This window comes from Vitis riparia, chromosome 7 (genome assembly GCF_004353265.1).
Source record: "Vitis riparia cultivar Riparia Gloire de Montpellier isolate 1030 chromosome 7, EGFV_Vit.rip_1.0, whole genome shotgun sequence".
In the NCBI taxonomy this organism is placed as follows: domain Eukaryota; kingdom Viridiplantae; phylum Streptophyta; class Magnoliopsida; order Vitales; family Vitaceae; genus Vitis; species Vitis riparia.
This window is the reverse complement of record NC_048437.1, coordinates 9,117,708-9,133,841: the sequence shown is the minus strand read 5'-3', so window position 1 is coordinate 9,133,841 and position 16,134 is coordinate 9,117,708. Positions and strand designations below refer to the sequence as shown.

The window sequence follows — 16,134 nt, the reverse complement described above, 5'->3', positions numbered from 1 at the left end:
GTTTGCAAGTAGAATTTTAAGATTCTTATTGGATTCTTTAAACCGATCATAGGTATAGTATAGGGGCAAATTTCATTAAATACAAATGATATCATAGTAGATTTCCCGACCTTAGTGTGGTGATTTGTTTGACCCCATATAAAGGGTGTGTGTTTGTTTAGTACAACAATCTTATGAGATACAATAAGAACGTTATGTCAGTAGGAAGGAAATGAATGGGGGTGTGACTCTCTTAGCCCTTTTAGGCCCAAAACAGACGATATTTACATAATTAGTTCAGATTGTTACATATACCATCAAGAACAAAGTAAGAGGATGAAGAAGCCACGGGCATGAACTTCATGATGGGCAAATCTGTTCCAAATATGTTCATAAATTTTGTTTACAGATGGGCAAAATCTTATTTGTAACAGCATATCAGAATAGATGTAAAATTCAGAATTAAGTTCAAAAGCTTCTTCTTTAGAAGACTATATTCATGGGACGATACATGATTCTAGAGCATCATAGTCACCTACAATCTCTTCATTTCTAGGGTTTTTACAAACATGTACTCTCAGTTTGATTCTACAAATTAAGACTCAATCATCTTCAAGCTCTGCGCCAAATGCCTCCAGCCGTTCAGCATCTGCGTCCAGATCCCGCACCAAGGCATGGTTGACAGAACCATCGTCTTCACTGGCATGTATCTGCCTTCCACCAAACCTGAATTGGAAACAATCAGATTCATTACAATTAAGCAAATGATTAGGATCCTGGTTCAACGAACCAAAAACCATGCTCATGCTCATTAAACAGAAACCCTAAGGAAAAACAGAAGTAAAAAGGAAAAAATATCAACCCATTGCAAGATTTAAGAGAGCCGAAAGGACTTCAATCACCATGACCACAAGAAACCTAACAGCACAGATTCATTACACAACAGGTACCTACCACAAGAACAATATTGAAAAGTAAAAGAGGATCTATGCCAAGTCCAAAAAAGATTTATGAATGCAGGGAGAGTGGACACGACTCGATTCAGGTTGAAGGTGCCCCAAGGGATCCTTGTAGAGGCAGTGAGAAAGACATAACCAACTTATGTCATCCTCAAGGCTTAATCCAACCGTTAAAGGTTCAACTACTCTAAATAGGGTTGAATGATAAGGTGAGTCAGGTATATCAGAATGTAGTTTCAGATGAAGCTGATGTACTCTTTATTAAAAAATATTACTGGTATTGTTGGTTACTTGCCAGAATTTGGCTTATAAATGTTTGCTATGTTCAATGCTACTAAACCCCACTAACAAGGGAGGAAATCTCCACTAAGTGTTAAAAAGTGACAGTAAAGGTAAAGTTTTGGACCCTACCCAATTTGCTAATTCTTGACCATTTGAAGAAACTATGGATATGGGGTCAAAAGACCATCCAACATAAGCAAATGGCCAACAGTGTTGAATGTTAGTTCATAAAGATGTAAACATATACTACTAGAATCTATATTTTCTCAATCTGGAGTCGGGAATAGTTGACAAGTATGTTTGAAGTTCTGTATTGTGGTATGATGCCAACACCTGTCCAACTTTAGGTTGAACAGTTGTTTGCCATCATCCTCTTTCAGGAATAAGAGACAAAATTGAGGGTCTAAATGATTACCATCTTCCATTCATCAACTCTATGCACTTCTGCGCATCCCTCCTATCCTTATACTTTACCAAAACTACACCCTGTGGGTGACTCTCACAAACCTGCAAGTAGAACCAAGATCGAACATAAGAAATGAATCCATGAAACATATAACACAAATTGACAGTTCAAATGTAAATCATAACAGTAAATCTCATAAGGGAACTTGATTATGGACCTAAAATAATAGTTCTCAAGAGCATATACAAGAGTCAATTCTAATTGCCTCTATTTTCATTGCATATTGTTGTGCAATTTTGAGGGCAAGGTTCCTACTAATGTCATTCAGATGACTGATGACATCATGCTGAACCAGTGAATTAATAAATAAAAGTGCAAAATTGCAGCTATGAACAGGAGCCAGGGGATCTAAGAGTTTTAACAAACTCAATAGTGAAATTCCTGGAATGCAATGTCAGAAATACTGGGACAAGGTGAAATGAAGGCTCAAACTAATGATGGAACGGTGTTTGAATAATATGTAGTGCTTATGAAGGCTTCAATGGCAGAGCAAAAACTGTGTTGCCAACCCATAATGGCGGATAATGCATTGTTTACTGTTTGACCCATGTACACAACTGGAAAAATGCTGCACTAAGGAAACAGCCTTAGAAGCATCACATGGGAAATAAATGCCACACTCAAATGCAGAAACATAGAGGTTTATTTTCATGCTATGCCATAGCTATTTATTTCTAGGGGATAATATGGATGTCAACATAACCTAACATGAATGCACCAAAAGCCTTGAAATTCAGAAACATCAGGCAAAAGAGCCCACAAAAACACCAATACAGGCATCATATATCACATAAAATCTTCTGATAAAGAAATCACAAGGAACCCAAAATAAAGTACACAACAGAGCTTGACAAGATATTATGCCAACTAATTGGGATTGGCTACTGAATCATTTTTCCCATTTTCTGCTGATAAGGTTCCATCTAAGCACATCAAGAGAAACAATGATGGAAACCAATAGGCAACTTTGTATAAATTTGCAGCCTGTCATAACTTGAGACAGAATACACAAGACAATTAACCAGGATGTTTTTTGTCTTAACAAAACATGATGCAGGACTAACCTTCAACATAGTCTAGCTTGGAATGTGAGTTTCTCATATGGTTAGCTCATGAATTTCACATTTAAGCAATTGCATTGAACTGAAAATATTCAGAATGCCCAATTGCTCCAGTAGGAGGTTACAATACCTTCACCAAGTCCACTGAGCCAAGTTTTGTGCATTCCTCTTGTACATCTCCCTCTAGTTCTGAACGTAAATTTGGATCAGCCTATAAACATGAGAAAAAAAATTCAGGATCCCACAACAATGAGCACAATCCTAGTTTAACATGAAGTTTACGGTTCTTAGAAGAAATAATTGAAAAACAAAAACAGAATGAAACTTATCTACTTGTTTAGTGTGTTAGTATTTTTAAAAATACAGAAAAAAAATGATTTAAAATATTGGATATAGTCATAGAATCACAGCTGTTAAAGGCAGATTCAATCTGTTACATTCCCAACAATGTAACGAGTTCTTTCTTGATGTTGCTAATTATTTTTACATCATCATCACAATAAGTAACATAAAAACCATTATCAAATCATCAGGAAAAAGAAAATTTAGAATCCACAAGGAACCCTCTCTCTGTCTCTGTCTCTCTGAGATATAAAGATTACCCTCATTTCAGCAGGAGTAAACATATACCGAAGAACAACAGTAGCAGGAATTGACAACTTTGCATCATCATGGCCCCCTAAACCATCAGAAAAGAAGGTAATTTCAGGATTGGATACAATGATGCATCGCAAAAAGGAATAAAATTTTGATATTTGTCATAAATAAAACCTCATATAGAAAGGATACACAAAGATATCTGGGAACACAATAAGGAAATCATTTTTTATTATCAAAATGGCCAAGGACAGCCATTAATAGCCTCAAGCTCTCTCTCACCTAGAAATTAATGTCCAAAACTATCTTGATCAACTATTTGTTTCAGATATTGGTTTGGTTTTACACTTCCTAGGTTCCAGGAAATCACTAGGCTCTAAACTTCTATATGCAAGTGGAGCACTCAGTATACAAGGACAAATCTTCAAATTAATATTTACCTTTGTCAAAATATTAATAGCCTTGCGAAAGAGGTGGTGATCTAAAAAACAGGTCTTAAGAGTAAACAGCAGGCAAGTCACACATGAAAAGAGCTGCTCCCTCTTTAAGAGATGGTCAAGGCCAAAAACAATCTAACCAATTTATTCATGGCCCATGCATTAGTAGTTTTTTACCACCAGGAAAAGTAGGATAAATATGCTTCAGAAACTCAGGGCAAGAGGAGATATCATTCTGGCATCTTGTTAAGCAAAACACATTAACTGTTTTTGGAAATAGAACACACAAATCAACAGTATACAAGAAACATTGCAGTTTGTTGTTGAAGAGGTTCAATTATATAACAAAGGGAAAAAATAAGCTAACTAAAATAAATTGTCACATAGTTTAAAGAGATCAATATCCTATATCATAATACCAACTTCAGTATTGAAAGATACAAGTTAGGAACCTACCCCAACCAAGAATCTTGTCTTCAACCCTCTTGAGTTTCTTTTTCTTTCTCTTGTCTATTTGTTTGGCTACAAATTTCTCACCTGTGAAGTGTAACGTAACATCATTAATACAAACATGACAAGCAGGCCTCACCAAAAACTAAAACAATCTAGCATCCAACAGAATAAAGAAAAGAGTTCCACATCCTGATTGGTAATTGAAAACAAAAATCAAATTTATCCCAGAACGAGGACAGAGTGAAATAGGAAGTATTATTGTTCCCAATATGTTACCTTTCTGCTCAAACTTAGCTAGCGTCACTGACATAGGAATCGTGCCCACCGGCCTTAGAGGTGTCCCATCCAAAATTTGGATGGCCAGAGCAACTGATGGTTCCTATGAAATGGAGAAAAACAATAATAATAAATACCAATGGGCAATGATCTGACAAATCCCAACAAGCTACAATCAGCACTTTAACAATAGAAACATCACCTTCAGATATGAAACAAGTGCATCACCCTTTTTTCTCCCTGTGTTCTTGTCAATATACAACTTAACACGAGGTCTTCTTGTTTCAGGGTCCTAAAAGTTCCAACACATGTGTTTGTGAGATGTGACATGTGCATAAACATAAAACTACTAGATTTCAGAATGCATTCTGCAATTCAAAGATATGATGTTCAATCAATTATGCTACAAAACAGAAAGTGCAGTAAAGAGAGCACATCCTCCATTGACATATCTGCTGGTGGGAATGAGCACTACAACCCTGCCCAAGAATGACTCATGTGCAAATGCAAGGACATTTTCTTTTCTATATTCTTTTCACATGTGAAATACCACAAGTTACCCTTCTTAAACTAATGGTAATAATAAACAAAAAAAGAATACACAAAGTAGACCCCATAAATAACCATTTAAAGTTTAGTTTTTATCCCCCCCCTCCCTTTTTTTTTGATAGGCAAAGATTTTGGATTTAAATTTTGACTTTTTCCACGGATAACCTTATGTCTCTCTCTCCACAGATAACCTCATGTCTCTCTCAGTATCTCCTCACTCTTCTCATCCAGCTTTCCATAATATTATTGTTAATTAATTTGTGTCTACCATCTAGTATTATCTACACAAGCATATGTTTGCATGCAGATACCAACTTCTAACCCATGCTATAAGACAGAAGAAATATATGGAATGACATAGCATGATAACACAATAAAGAAGCAGCAACACACATATGCACAGCCATATATTTGTTTTCTATATTGTTTTCCCTGTGAATCCGCTATATTCATTGTAAATTCCACCATCAACACAAGAAATACAATTCTACGATTGTTCACACCTAGTATTGGTTTTTTATTTTTCAATTTTTTTTTTCCTTAGAGGTGTCTGATTTTCAACTACCTAAACTGCAAGCTCCTGGACATTTATTTCAAATTCTCCAATTTGAACTAGATTCAACAATTGCCAGGACACAATGCATTTCAAACTCTCATCTGATGTTGCAGTTCAATAAATAAACAAACACGTACATTACATAACCAAAAAATGTGGACGAAAATTGAAGAATGTGACATAAAAGAGCAAAAAGCAAAATGGACAATATATAAAAATGCATACCATCTTCAATATATGCTTCCATGAATATACTCCAGTAATCGATTACTTAATTTGCCTAAAAGTATGGCTTTAGCGTGAGCTCATTATCTTATATCACAAACTTGAATCATGAATCTAATGCCAGTAAAATCTTCTTACATGAAAAAACATGAAAATAAAATTCTCACCTCCTTTATTAACCCACACTTAGAAAATACTTCCACAACCTGCAAGGTATTCCTAAATCAGTGTCATCCCATAATCCTAATAATAATATTAATAATATATACATATATATGTGTGCGTGTACATATGCGGCAGCTTAAGGGACAGCTTCTGAGTTACATGTGAGGAGATAAGCAACACTAGAAACAGTGCTATTATCTTGAGAATGCTAGTCACAGAATAAGAATCATATTCCAGAAATAAAAGCAAAATTGACCCCGTCTTACCTCGTCAACAGTAACATCATCTGGCAACCCGGTCACATAAACATGTGTATTAACTTTTAAATCGAACCAACTATCAGGAGGTTTGTTAGCTTCCTGTAAATGAGTCAAAGTGAGAAAAATAAAAACATAAATAGCCAAATGGCTAGTTATAATTCCTAAGTATAACTAAAACTTTCAACTTAGACACCCAAATATAACATAACATCCAAAAGGAAAATCTAACTCCATAATACCCTAAAACAAGATTGACAATCTGTAAAAGAGCAGGGATGAAAACAAAACAAGAATCATGTTAGCGGTAAGAGTAACAATAAAAATACTTCAAGTTACCAAAATAATAATAATGATGATAATGATACAGAACAGACTGATACTGTTCAGATAGCTAAATGAAACAAGATGGGGAATCTGTCCACCAATAGGAAAAAGATAAACAGCACAAAGCAAGGCTGGAAAAGGCAAAAGTGAAACCTTCTTCTCTGCTTGCTTTTCTGGCAATTTTCTCTTGGCATCATGTTTTGTTTCTTCAACCACATCAGTGCCATTGACTTCCTTCACAGAGTCTTCTGCAACCTGAATGGTTGGAAAGATTTCCTCTTCTACTGAAAATGTCATCTCTTCTGGCTTATATTCATCACTTCTTGTAGATGGGTTATCCTATTACCAATCAAATCAATCAGGTATTAAGGTGAAACATTTTTGAAAATAATGAAATAAAAAAAGGAAAAAGAAATAGTGCAGAGGAGGCAGTGTCAATATAAAAAAAGAAGGATATAGCAAAACTAAACAAGTTGATGCAAACATAAAACAAATGCTAGGGCTCAACACGTTGAAGAAAGGACAGAGTCTTTTCTCCTTTTTTTGTGATGGTGGGGGAAGATGTTAGGAAAAGATGGATGTTTCAGGAAGTTGAACATGAAAAGAGACACTTGAAGCATGTGGAGAGACCAAAGCAAGGTCTGGCCAGTGGTGAAGTGGACAGATATGGTGATTAGCCAACCTTTTTTGTGAAATTCCTCGATTCAGTTTTGAAACTGGGGAGGTTAATACCCTTCCCAATGAGCCTTATTCAGAATTCAGGAGTCCCATCAAGGCAAGATTTTTGCTTGGGAAGCCAATTGGGGAAAGGTATTGACATTAGATCCACTACAGAGAAGAGGGTGACCATTGGTTAGTAGATGTTTTCTTCATAAAAATCAAGGGAATCGACTGATCACATTTTCCTTCACTGCGTCAAATCAACAGTATTAGGGCAATTGTTGTTTTCCTTATTTCACATTGTTTAGGTGCTTCCTTCCATGGTTAGAGAAATTCTTTTAAGTTGGCATGACTTCTTTGTAGGATCACATTTTCCTTCACTGCGTCAAATCAACAGTTTTACGGCAATTGTTGTTTTCCTTATTTCACGTTGTTTAGGTGCTTCCTTCCATGGTTAGAGAAATTCTTTTAAGTTGGCATGACTTCTTTGTAGGAAAGAAAGGGAAGAAAGTATGGAGAAACACTTCTTCGTGCATTTTTTGGACAGTTTGCAAGGAAGGAACAGTTTGACTAAAAGCTAAAATATTCTTTCCTAAGTAACCTTTTAGTATGGTTAGGTTGCACAAAAAGAAGGTTCAAATCCTTTGATTAATTTTGTAGATTGGTTGAGATCATGTTGAGAGACAGATATTTTTCTGTTTCTCTCTTTTGTGGCATTGCCATTTGGTGCCCTTTGTACACATCCAATGTAATTTGGTGTAATTTGGTGCCCTTTGTACACATCAACAGTTTTACGGCAATTGTTGTTTTCCTTATTTCACGTTGTTTAGGTGCTTCCTTCCATGGTTAGAGAAATTCTTTTAAGTTGGCATGACTTCTTTGTAGGAAAGAAAGGGAAGAAAGCATGGAGAAACACTTCTTCGTGCATTTTTTGGACAGTTTGCAAGGAAGGAACAGTTTGACTAAAAGCTAAAATATTCTTTCCTAAGTAACCTTTTAGTATGGTTAGGTTGCACAAAAAGAAGGTTCAAATCCTTTGATTAATTTTGTAGATTGGTTGAGATCATGTTGAGAGACAGATATTTTTCTGTTTCTCTCTTTTGTGGCATTGCCATTTGGTGCCCTTTGTACACATCCAATGTAATTTGGTGTAATTTGGTGCCCTTTGTACACATCAACAGTTTTACGGCAATTGTTGTTTTCCTTATTTCACGTTGTTTAGGTGCTTCCTTCCATGGTTAGAGAAATTCTTTTAAGTTGGCATGACTTCTTTGTAGGAAAGAAAGGGAAGAAAGTATGGAGAAACACTTCTTCGTGCATTTTTTGGACAGTTTGCAAGGAAGGAACAGTTTGACTAAAAGCTAAAATATTCTTTCCTAAGTAACCTTTTAGTATGGTTAGGTTGCACAAAAAGAAGGTTCAAATCCTTTGATTAATTTTGTAGATTGGTTGAGATCATGTTGAGAGACAGATATTTTTCTGTTTCTCTCTTTTGTGGCATTGCCATTTGGTGCCCTTTGTACACATCCAATGTAATTTGGTGTACTTTTCATTTTCCCCATATATATAAAGCTTTTATTGCCTATTAAAAAAGAGAGAGAGAGAAAGGTCCAATTCTAGAAGATGCATTTACCACAGGCTGAATAGTTTAGCCTTGGGAGGTCATCGTGCACAAATGCTTCAAGGTGGATAATTGGTTAATACAAATAATTATCTCATGTAGATGCAACAAACTGATGAGTCCAATGATCATCTTATTTTTCAAGCTGCCATTTGGCAGCAGCAGATTTCTGAAATTCTTTCTTTGGGATTCATTAGTGATGCTGTGACTAGTGATAGAGTTGCTTCCAGTTTAGAGTAGAGCACCAGAAATAGAAGAATCAGGAATATTCCAATACATGTCCAGACTCCAGCGTGCAATCATTTGATGAATTTGAAAGGAAAGAAATGAGACAAGTTTAGAGGAGTTAGTGAAAGGGCATTGACCAAAAAAAGTTCCCCATAGGTGTTCTACTCAGTTGGGCCTCTTTTGTAAATTTTTTAGGTTACCCTTAAGTTGTTTTTTTTTTTGGATAGATAAAAAAGGACTATATATTAAAAAGAGGCACCCCAAAACAGCATCCTAAAGTGCGCATGAAGTATATAAATGACACCTAAAAGCGCTACCAACAAAGGGGAATAAAAAAAAAACAACACCCTCTCAAGTAGAGCCCAACCAATCCACAAAATCAACGGTGGAAGGACTTGAAACTAAATACACCTTAGCCCATGCCCAAAGATTACAAAGGAAAGAAAGTTTAAGCCCTTGGACCGATCACCCTCATTCTCAAACGCCCTACTGTTTCTTTCCTTCCAAATTGTCCAAAAAAGACATAAGAGAGTTGTTCGCCACACCTTTTTCCTCTTTTTGCCCACAAAAGAAACGTGACAACTTAAACTGTCTCTCTAACTAAGGAGGGGAGCACCTAGTACACCCCAAATAGAAAAAACAATAAATGTCATAAATCACTTACCTTGTCCCAATGCAAGAGGATATGATCAACGGATGCTTCCTCGGAAAAACAAAGGATGCATCTATAAGCCAATGGCCACCCTCTCCGCTAAATATGATCCAAGGTTAAGACCTTATCCTATGTAGCCTCCCAAGCAAAGAAACCCACCCTCAAAGGCACCCAAGAGTCCCAAATTACTCTCGTTGGAAAAACACCTTGTCTCTCCGTTTCCAAAGCCTTGCAGAGGGATTTGACAGTAAATTTTCCATCCTTTGACTTTGTCCAGATCACCTGATCATCTACATCCCTACACACCCTCCTCCCTTGCAATCTCTAAAAGAAACGCTTCACAGAAACCACCTCCCAATCATTGAGCCACCTAGAAAATAGGGCGGCCCATACTCCCCATTTAGCTAAATGGTTCCAAACATCCTCCACCCAAGCCTCCTTAAACAAAGCAATAGCAAATAAGGAGGGAAAAGATGTGCACAATGGTTCGTTACCACGCCACTTATCCTTCCAAAATCTCACCCTCCTCCCATTGCCCATAGAAAAGGCCATACTACCACTCAAAATACCCCAATCTTTTCTAATGACTTTCCACAACCCTACCTTATACCTTTCTCTCACTTCACAAGAGCGCCACCCTCCCTCTTCCTCCCTATACTTACCGCTCATGACTTGCTTCCATAAAGCCTCCTTTTCTTTGCAAAACACCAACTCTATTTGCACAGGAGGGCCTAATTGAGCAACAACAAATTCCTAACCCCCACATTACCCTTTTTTTTTTCCTGAGCAAACAATAATCTATCTTACTAAATGAGGTTTCCGCTCAAAGGTCCCTCCTCCTCAAAGAAAATATCTTTGAATCTATTCTGGCCTCGGTTTGACTTTCCTTGGAATACAAAACAAGAACATAAAATAAATAGACATGTTAGAGAGTGTTACGGATTAAGGTAAGCCTACCCCATTTGAAAATGTATTATCTTTTCCACAATGCTAATCTTTTTTAAAACCTCTCCTCTACACCATCCCAAATTGTCATAGACTTAAACTGAGCACCCAAGGGAAGGCCCAAGTAAAAAGACAAGAGCTCACCAATCTTGCAACCAAACTCCTGAGCCAGTTCTTCTAAATTTTCCACTCTCCATTAGAATCAACTCACTTTTTTCCAAATTTACCCTCAACCTCGACAAGGCCTCGAACCATATAAGTAACCTAAAGTGTCATCAACAAACAAAAAACCTCTGCCTCTAACCCACCAACCCGATAAAAAGCCTCCTACCTTAACCTTCTTCAGCAAACAAATGATAGCCTCCATGACAATCACAAAAAGGTAAGGGGAGAGAAGGTCCCCTTACCTCAAACCCCAAGAGCTTTGGAAGAAACTTGACGGAGTTTTGTTGATAAGAACTGAGAAGCTCACTATAGAAATGCACCACCAGATCCATCTAATCCACTTAGCCCCAAAGCCCATCTTTTCCAGCATCATAATGAAGAAGTTTCAATTAACGTGGTCATACGCCTTCTCTATATCAAGCTTACAAAGAAGACCACAAATATTGCCCTTCAACAACAAATCAATAGCCTCATTAGCAATTAGAGAAGCATCTAGGATTTGTCTTCCCTCCACAAAAGCATTTTGGGAATAGGATACCACCTTTCCTACCACCTTCTTTAGCCTAATAGCTAACAACTTGTATAGCTACCCATCAAGCTTATAGGCAAAATCCTTAAGATCATTAGCTCCCCTTTTTTAGGAATGAACACCAAAAAAGAGGCATTAATTCTCTTAACAAACTTGCCCTGATCGTGAAAGTCCAAGCCCATAACCTCTTCAAAAAATCCAACCGAAGTGCCAAAACGCCAAAGAAAAACCATCAGGACCTGGAGCGTTATCCTCACTAAGATTTGAGAGAGCACAAAACACCTCATCCTCAAAGAACGAGGCTTCTAACAATGTTGCATCCTCACCTCCTAATGCCTTAACTGACAACCCCTGATTCAGACAAAAGAGATTGGAAAGCCTGAACCACCTCATCTTTGATCTCTCTCTACCCTGCTACCCAAGTCCCATTGATTTTAATCCTCACCAAAGGGTTTCTTCTCTTATGAGCAATGGTCATTTTGTAGAAAAAAAAACCCTATTTTTGTCTCCCTCTTTCAACTATAACTCCCTTGACTTTTGCCTACATGAGAATTCCTCCATCAACACCCACTTCTTATACTCCTCCTTAGCCTGCTTCCTGACATTTTGCTCATCCACAAACAAAATCCTAGTCCCTTCTAAGGATTCCCAAAACACCACCTAATTCAAGGTCTGATCCTTTCTAGCGGTAACATTTCCAAACACCTCTCTGTTCCAAATCTTCAATTTAGCCTTTAGAGCTTTCAACTTTTCAGACAAGATGAAACTACAAGACCCACTAAATTGGAATCCCAACCACCAAGATTTTATCAAATCCTTAAAACCATCCTCCTTTAATCACGTATTCCTGAATCTGAACAGGGTAGGGCCTTTGCTCAAACCTCGCCCATCTAACACAATTGGAAAGCGGTCAAAGACAGGTCTGGGCGGAAGACACAGTACTGCCCTACTGAAATAACATTCCCAATCCTCGGAAATTAAAGCTTAAGTTAACTTTGGCTTTCCCTTCTTGTTGCACATATACTTCGCATATACACAGGTTTGTGTATTGGGTACTCCCTAGTGTATTGGGGCCATTTGTATACCCTCCACATATGTGGGTTGTGCCCCATTTTTGTCACCGTCTAATAAAATCCTTTTTTCTAAGAAAGAGAGAGAGAATTTTACTCCAAGAAAGGAAGACAGTCATAGAGAAAGTTCTACTTGAATCTGTATATAGCCACATGCTTAGGAAACCTCATATGCACCTAACAACCCCTATCTACCTTAAAAGGATAATTGATGATTATACTTTCCTAAAAATAAATAAGTTAAAATAAAATGGTGTTAATAGTTTATTGAGGATCCAAAGTCACAGTCTTTTCCCCTTTCTTACCTTTAGTTACGCTAAAGGAGATCTCGGCTCATTTAATTGTAACATTTAAAAGTGCGACACCACGACATGCATTCAGAACTTTCTTTCAACAAACCTTCAAGTTCTGAGGATATAACAAAAGAATAGAAAAACTAGAGGTGGCATAAACAAAAGTCCATTCAAACAAATGCATTATGTATAACAAACCTAATTTAACAGGAAGAAATACATCAAGAAAAAGAAAGGAATGACAATACTGTACCTAAAGTTGAAAAACAAAGATAAAAAAGACAATCATATCATGTATGGCAATTGGTCCTAGTAGGTATAACAAACGGGTGCATCAAATGGATCCCAAGCAAGTTGATATTTTTTTTTTTGATAGGAAACAACAGATGTATGTATTGATAGAAAAAAAGTACAATAGAAGGATGAGGAATACTCCCACCAGAGATGAAACTAAACAACACCAAAAGATAACAAGACACTACACTAAGAAAACAACGAACAATCTCCTTTGACTAGAACGTCCCGTAGGAACTACACACTGCTAGTCAATCTAGTTGTAACACGTTAATAGGAATGCCCTTAAAAACCGCGGAAAAAAAACCCAAAGAGAAGCAAGGAAATGAATGGAATCCCAAAGATTCTCTAAATTCCTAGCTTTGTCCTCAAATATCCTGACATTTTTTTCCCGTCACACAACCCAAATTAAAGCTATGCACGCATTCTGCCACAAAACCACCCCTCTCTTGGAATTGTCAAAACCTTTATAGTTGATGGACATCATGTTTGAAATGCTTCTCGGAAGAACCCAATCCATCTTGGCTAGCTGAAATAATATGTGATACAACCCCAACGACACAGAACAATGAAGGAAAAGATGATCTGTTGATTCTCCTTACTTCATGCACAACTTACAAATGTCAGGACTAAGAGCTTTGAGGGGTCTCCTCAATTGTAGCAAGTCATTAGTATTTACCTTTTTGTGTGCCACAAGCCAAACAAAGGCCTTACCTTTGAAGGGGACTTGAGAATTCCATACAAACTTAGTAGGGAAATATGGAGATAAACCGAGCATTTGGGATAAGGCTATAAAGAAAGACTTGACTGTGAACAATCCTAAAGGCGATAAGGATCATGATCTCGCATCTGAAGCCGAAGTGGATATATGCATACAATCAAGAGATCGCATGAGACGTTCTAGATCTTCTATCTCAGAATCGGAAAGATTATGACGGAAATTAGAGTTCCATGAGAAAGGGCAATCAGAACCGAGAATTGAAGATATAGAAATATTATTATCCGTGACTAATCTAAATAGTCTTGGATATTGGACTTTGAAAATCTGATCTCCCCACCATAAATCTTCCCAAAAGCGAATTCTTTCCCCATCTCCTACGACAAACCGAGTATACTTGGAAAAATCCTGAAAGACTTGTGCAATAGCCTTCCAAGGACAACGATGTGACCATCTGACTAAAGTGTTGGCATCCCAACCATTTGAGTGCGTCCCGTAAATGCTTTGAATGACCTGATGCCATAGAGTTGAACTCTCCCTAGAAAACCTCCACAGCCACTTCCCTAAAAGAGCACAATTCCTAAAAGGAATCTTCCTAAGCCCCAACCCCCCTTTTACCCTTGGCTTACACACCACATCCCAACTAACAAGATGATCCCTTTTACCTTCCCCAACCCCTAACCAAAGAAAATCCCTTTGCAATCTCTCAATTTTTGCAGCCACTGAAGCGGGAATCTTAAACAGAGAAAGAAAGTAGTTGGGAATGTGGGAAAGGCATGAGTGGATAAGAGTTATTTTACCACCGAAAGATAAATAAGTCTTTTGCCACCCATCTAATCTCCTAGAGATTCTCTCAATCACTGGATCCCAGAATCCACAAGCAATTGGATTCCCTCCCAAAGGAAGACCCAGGTATTGTATATCCCAAGCAAGTTGATATTATGCTCCAAACTTTGGAAAATAGATGCTTCACTAGCTCGAGCTATTATGAAGTAACAAAATTTCAAAACTTAGAGAAACACACAAACAATAATGAACTAATGCACAGGTCCAAGAAGTTACCTGAGGAACCCAGGCTCTAAGACCCCGGTCCCACTTGTATGTTGTCCCATCATCATCAGTGAATTCATCCTCACCATCTGGTGGTGTTGAAGGCCTTTCATTATCCTCATCCCCAAAGTCACCACCCACACTTCCAGAAGCAGAGCCATTTTTCAAGGCCTCAGCCTCTCTAACCTCCTTCTGCCATTTCTCGAACTCATCCTCATCATTAATGGGGGGCCCTGCACAAACGATACATTATATTGCCAATAAGACCTTAAAATATTCAATATCCAGATACAGACTATTTACTAATTTATGAGCAAAAGTCTTCACCTGCACTGGAACAATCAACTCCTGGTTGAGATATTGCTGTAGTCAACTCGGGAATTGAAGATAATGGCTGCCAATCACTTCTTCCCTCAGACCACAATAAGGAATTTTCAGAGAGGTACCCATTCAAGAAATGCTCTGTCCACGCCAAGTAAATAAATCTAAGTAGACCAATTCATCGTGCAATTTTTCACCAGTATAACTGAAATTCAAGAAACAGAATCCACAAATAGGGGGGGAACCGAAAAACAACACCACTAAATGAATATATCAGTATGCCAATGCCATCAAGAGAATCCTCAATTGTCCACATAAACACATTCACTTACCGCGCAACTCTGAAAACGCATAAGGGCCAAGATTCTGTTGATTTTCACCAAGAATATACCACCCCACTTCATCACAATTATCCACACCTACGTACACAGAATCAAAGCAATCAAACCATCACAACTGATTGCTTTTTTCTTGTAGAATTGTAAAATTAGGGTTTTACATTACTGAGTCCAATGCGTAAGTAGCGAACAACATTCAATAAGTACTCTTCAATCATTCATAACAAAGATTAAAAATCAAACTATAAGATATAAAATTGACTGAAAATAGTGATATCGCGGACTCACCGGTGGCCTGCTGTTGGTGCTGGTGATGGGTATCTTCGGAATTTGGAAACGACATCGTTTTGGTGCTACTTCTCCTTCTTCTTCTTCTTCTTCTTCTTCTTTCTACGTTTGTTTAGAGAGTCGGGCTGGTTAGGGTTTTCGTGTAGAAGAAGATAGGTGGGCCTGGTCTTGGGCTCGGGTTTGGGTTTCAAGAAACTCATTCAAATGAACTAATAAATCCCATTGGCCTGGTTGTTAGAGCCCAATGGGCCCACCCAGCCCCGAGAAATTTTGAGCGGGCTCGGGCCGGATTTGGATCATTAAGCCCAATTACACCCATAAGATGTATCGAAGAGGAAACTATCAATGTCGTACCATTACAAAGCATAACGAT

General features: G+C 37.6%; 1 protein-coding gene across 1 annotated transcript; it reads right to left on the bottom strand.

Annotated features, from left to right (window-relative positions):
- Positions 1-342: 342 nt before the first annotated feature.
- On the bottom strand, positions 343-15,871 carry LOC117918698 (HIV Tat-specific factor 1 homolog). The gene is made up of 14 exons (XM_034835530.1): positions 15,762-15,871; positions 15,468-15,554; positions 15,142-15,276; positions 14,827-15,047; positions 6,743-6,928; positions 6,272-6,364; positions 6,008-6,046; positions 4,713-4,802; positions 4,511-4,613; positions 4,238-4,318; positions 3,350-3,426; positions 2,878-2,958; positions 1,636-1,727; positions 343-705 (listed from the first exon to the last, which is right to left on the bottom strand). The coding sequence occupies exons 1-14, from the start codon at positions 15,814-15,816 to the stop codon at positions 582-584; spliced, it is 1,464 nt and encodes a 487-aa protein (XP_034691421.1). The 5' UTR covers positions 15,817-15,871; the 3' UTR covers positions 343-581.
- Between the last annotated feature and the right edge of the window lie 263 nt (positions 15,872-16,134).

Excerpts from the sequence above, each read along its gene's own strand:
- LOC117918698 (XM_034835530.1), bottom strand. The coding sequence starts at position 15,816 with ATGTCGTTTCCAAATTCCGAAGATACCCATCACCAGCACCAACAGCAG. Across the intron at positions 15,277-15,467 it reads TGCGTTTTCAGAGTTGCGCG|AGCATTTCTTGAATGGGTAC; the intron begins GTAAGTGAATGT and ends TGGCGTGGACAG. Across the intron at positions 6,047-6,271 it reads ATGATGTTACTGTTGACGAG|GTTGTGGAAGTATTTTCTAA; the intron begins GTAAGACGGGGT and ends AATACCTTGCAG.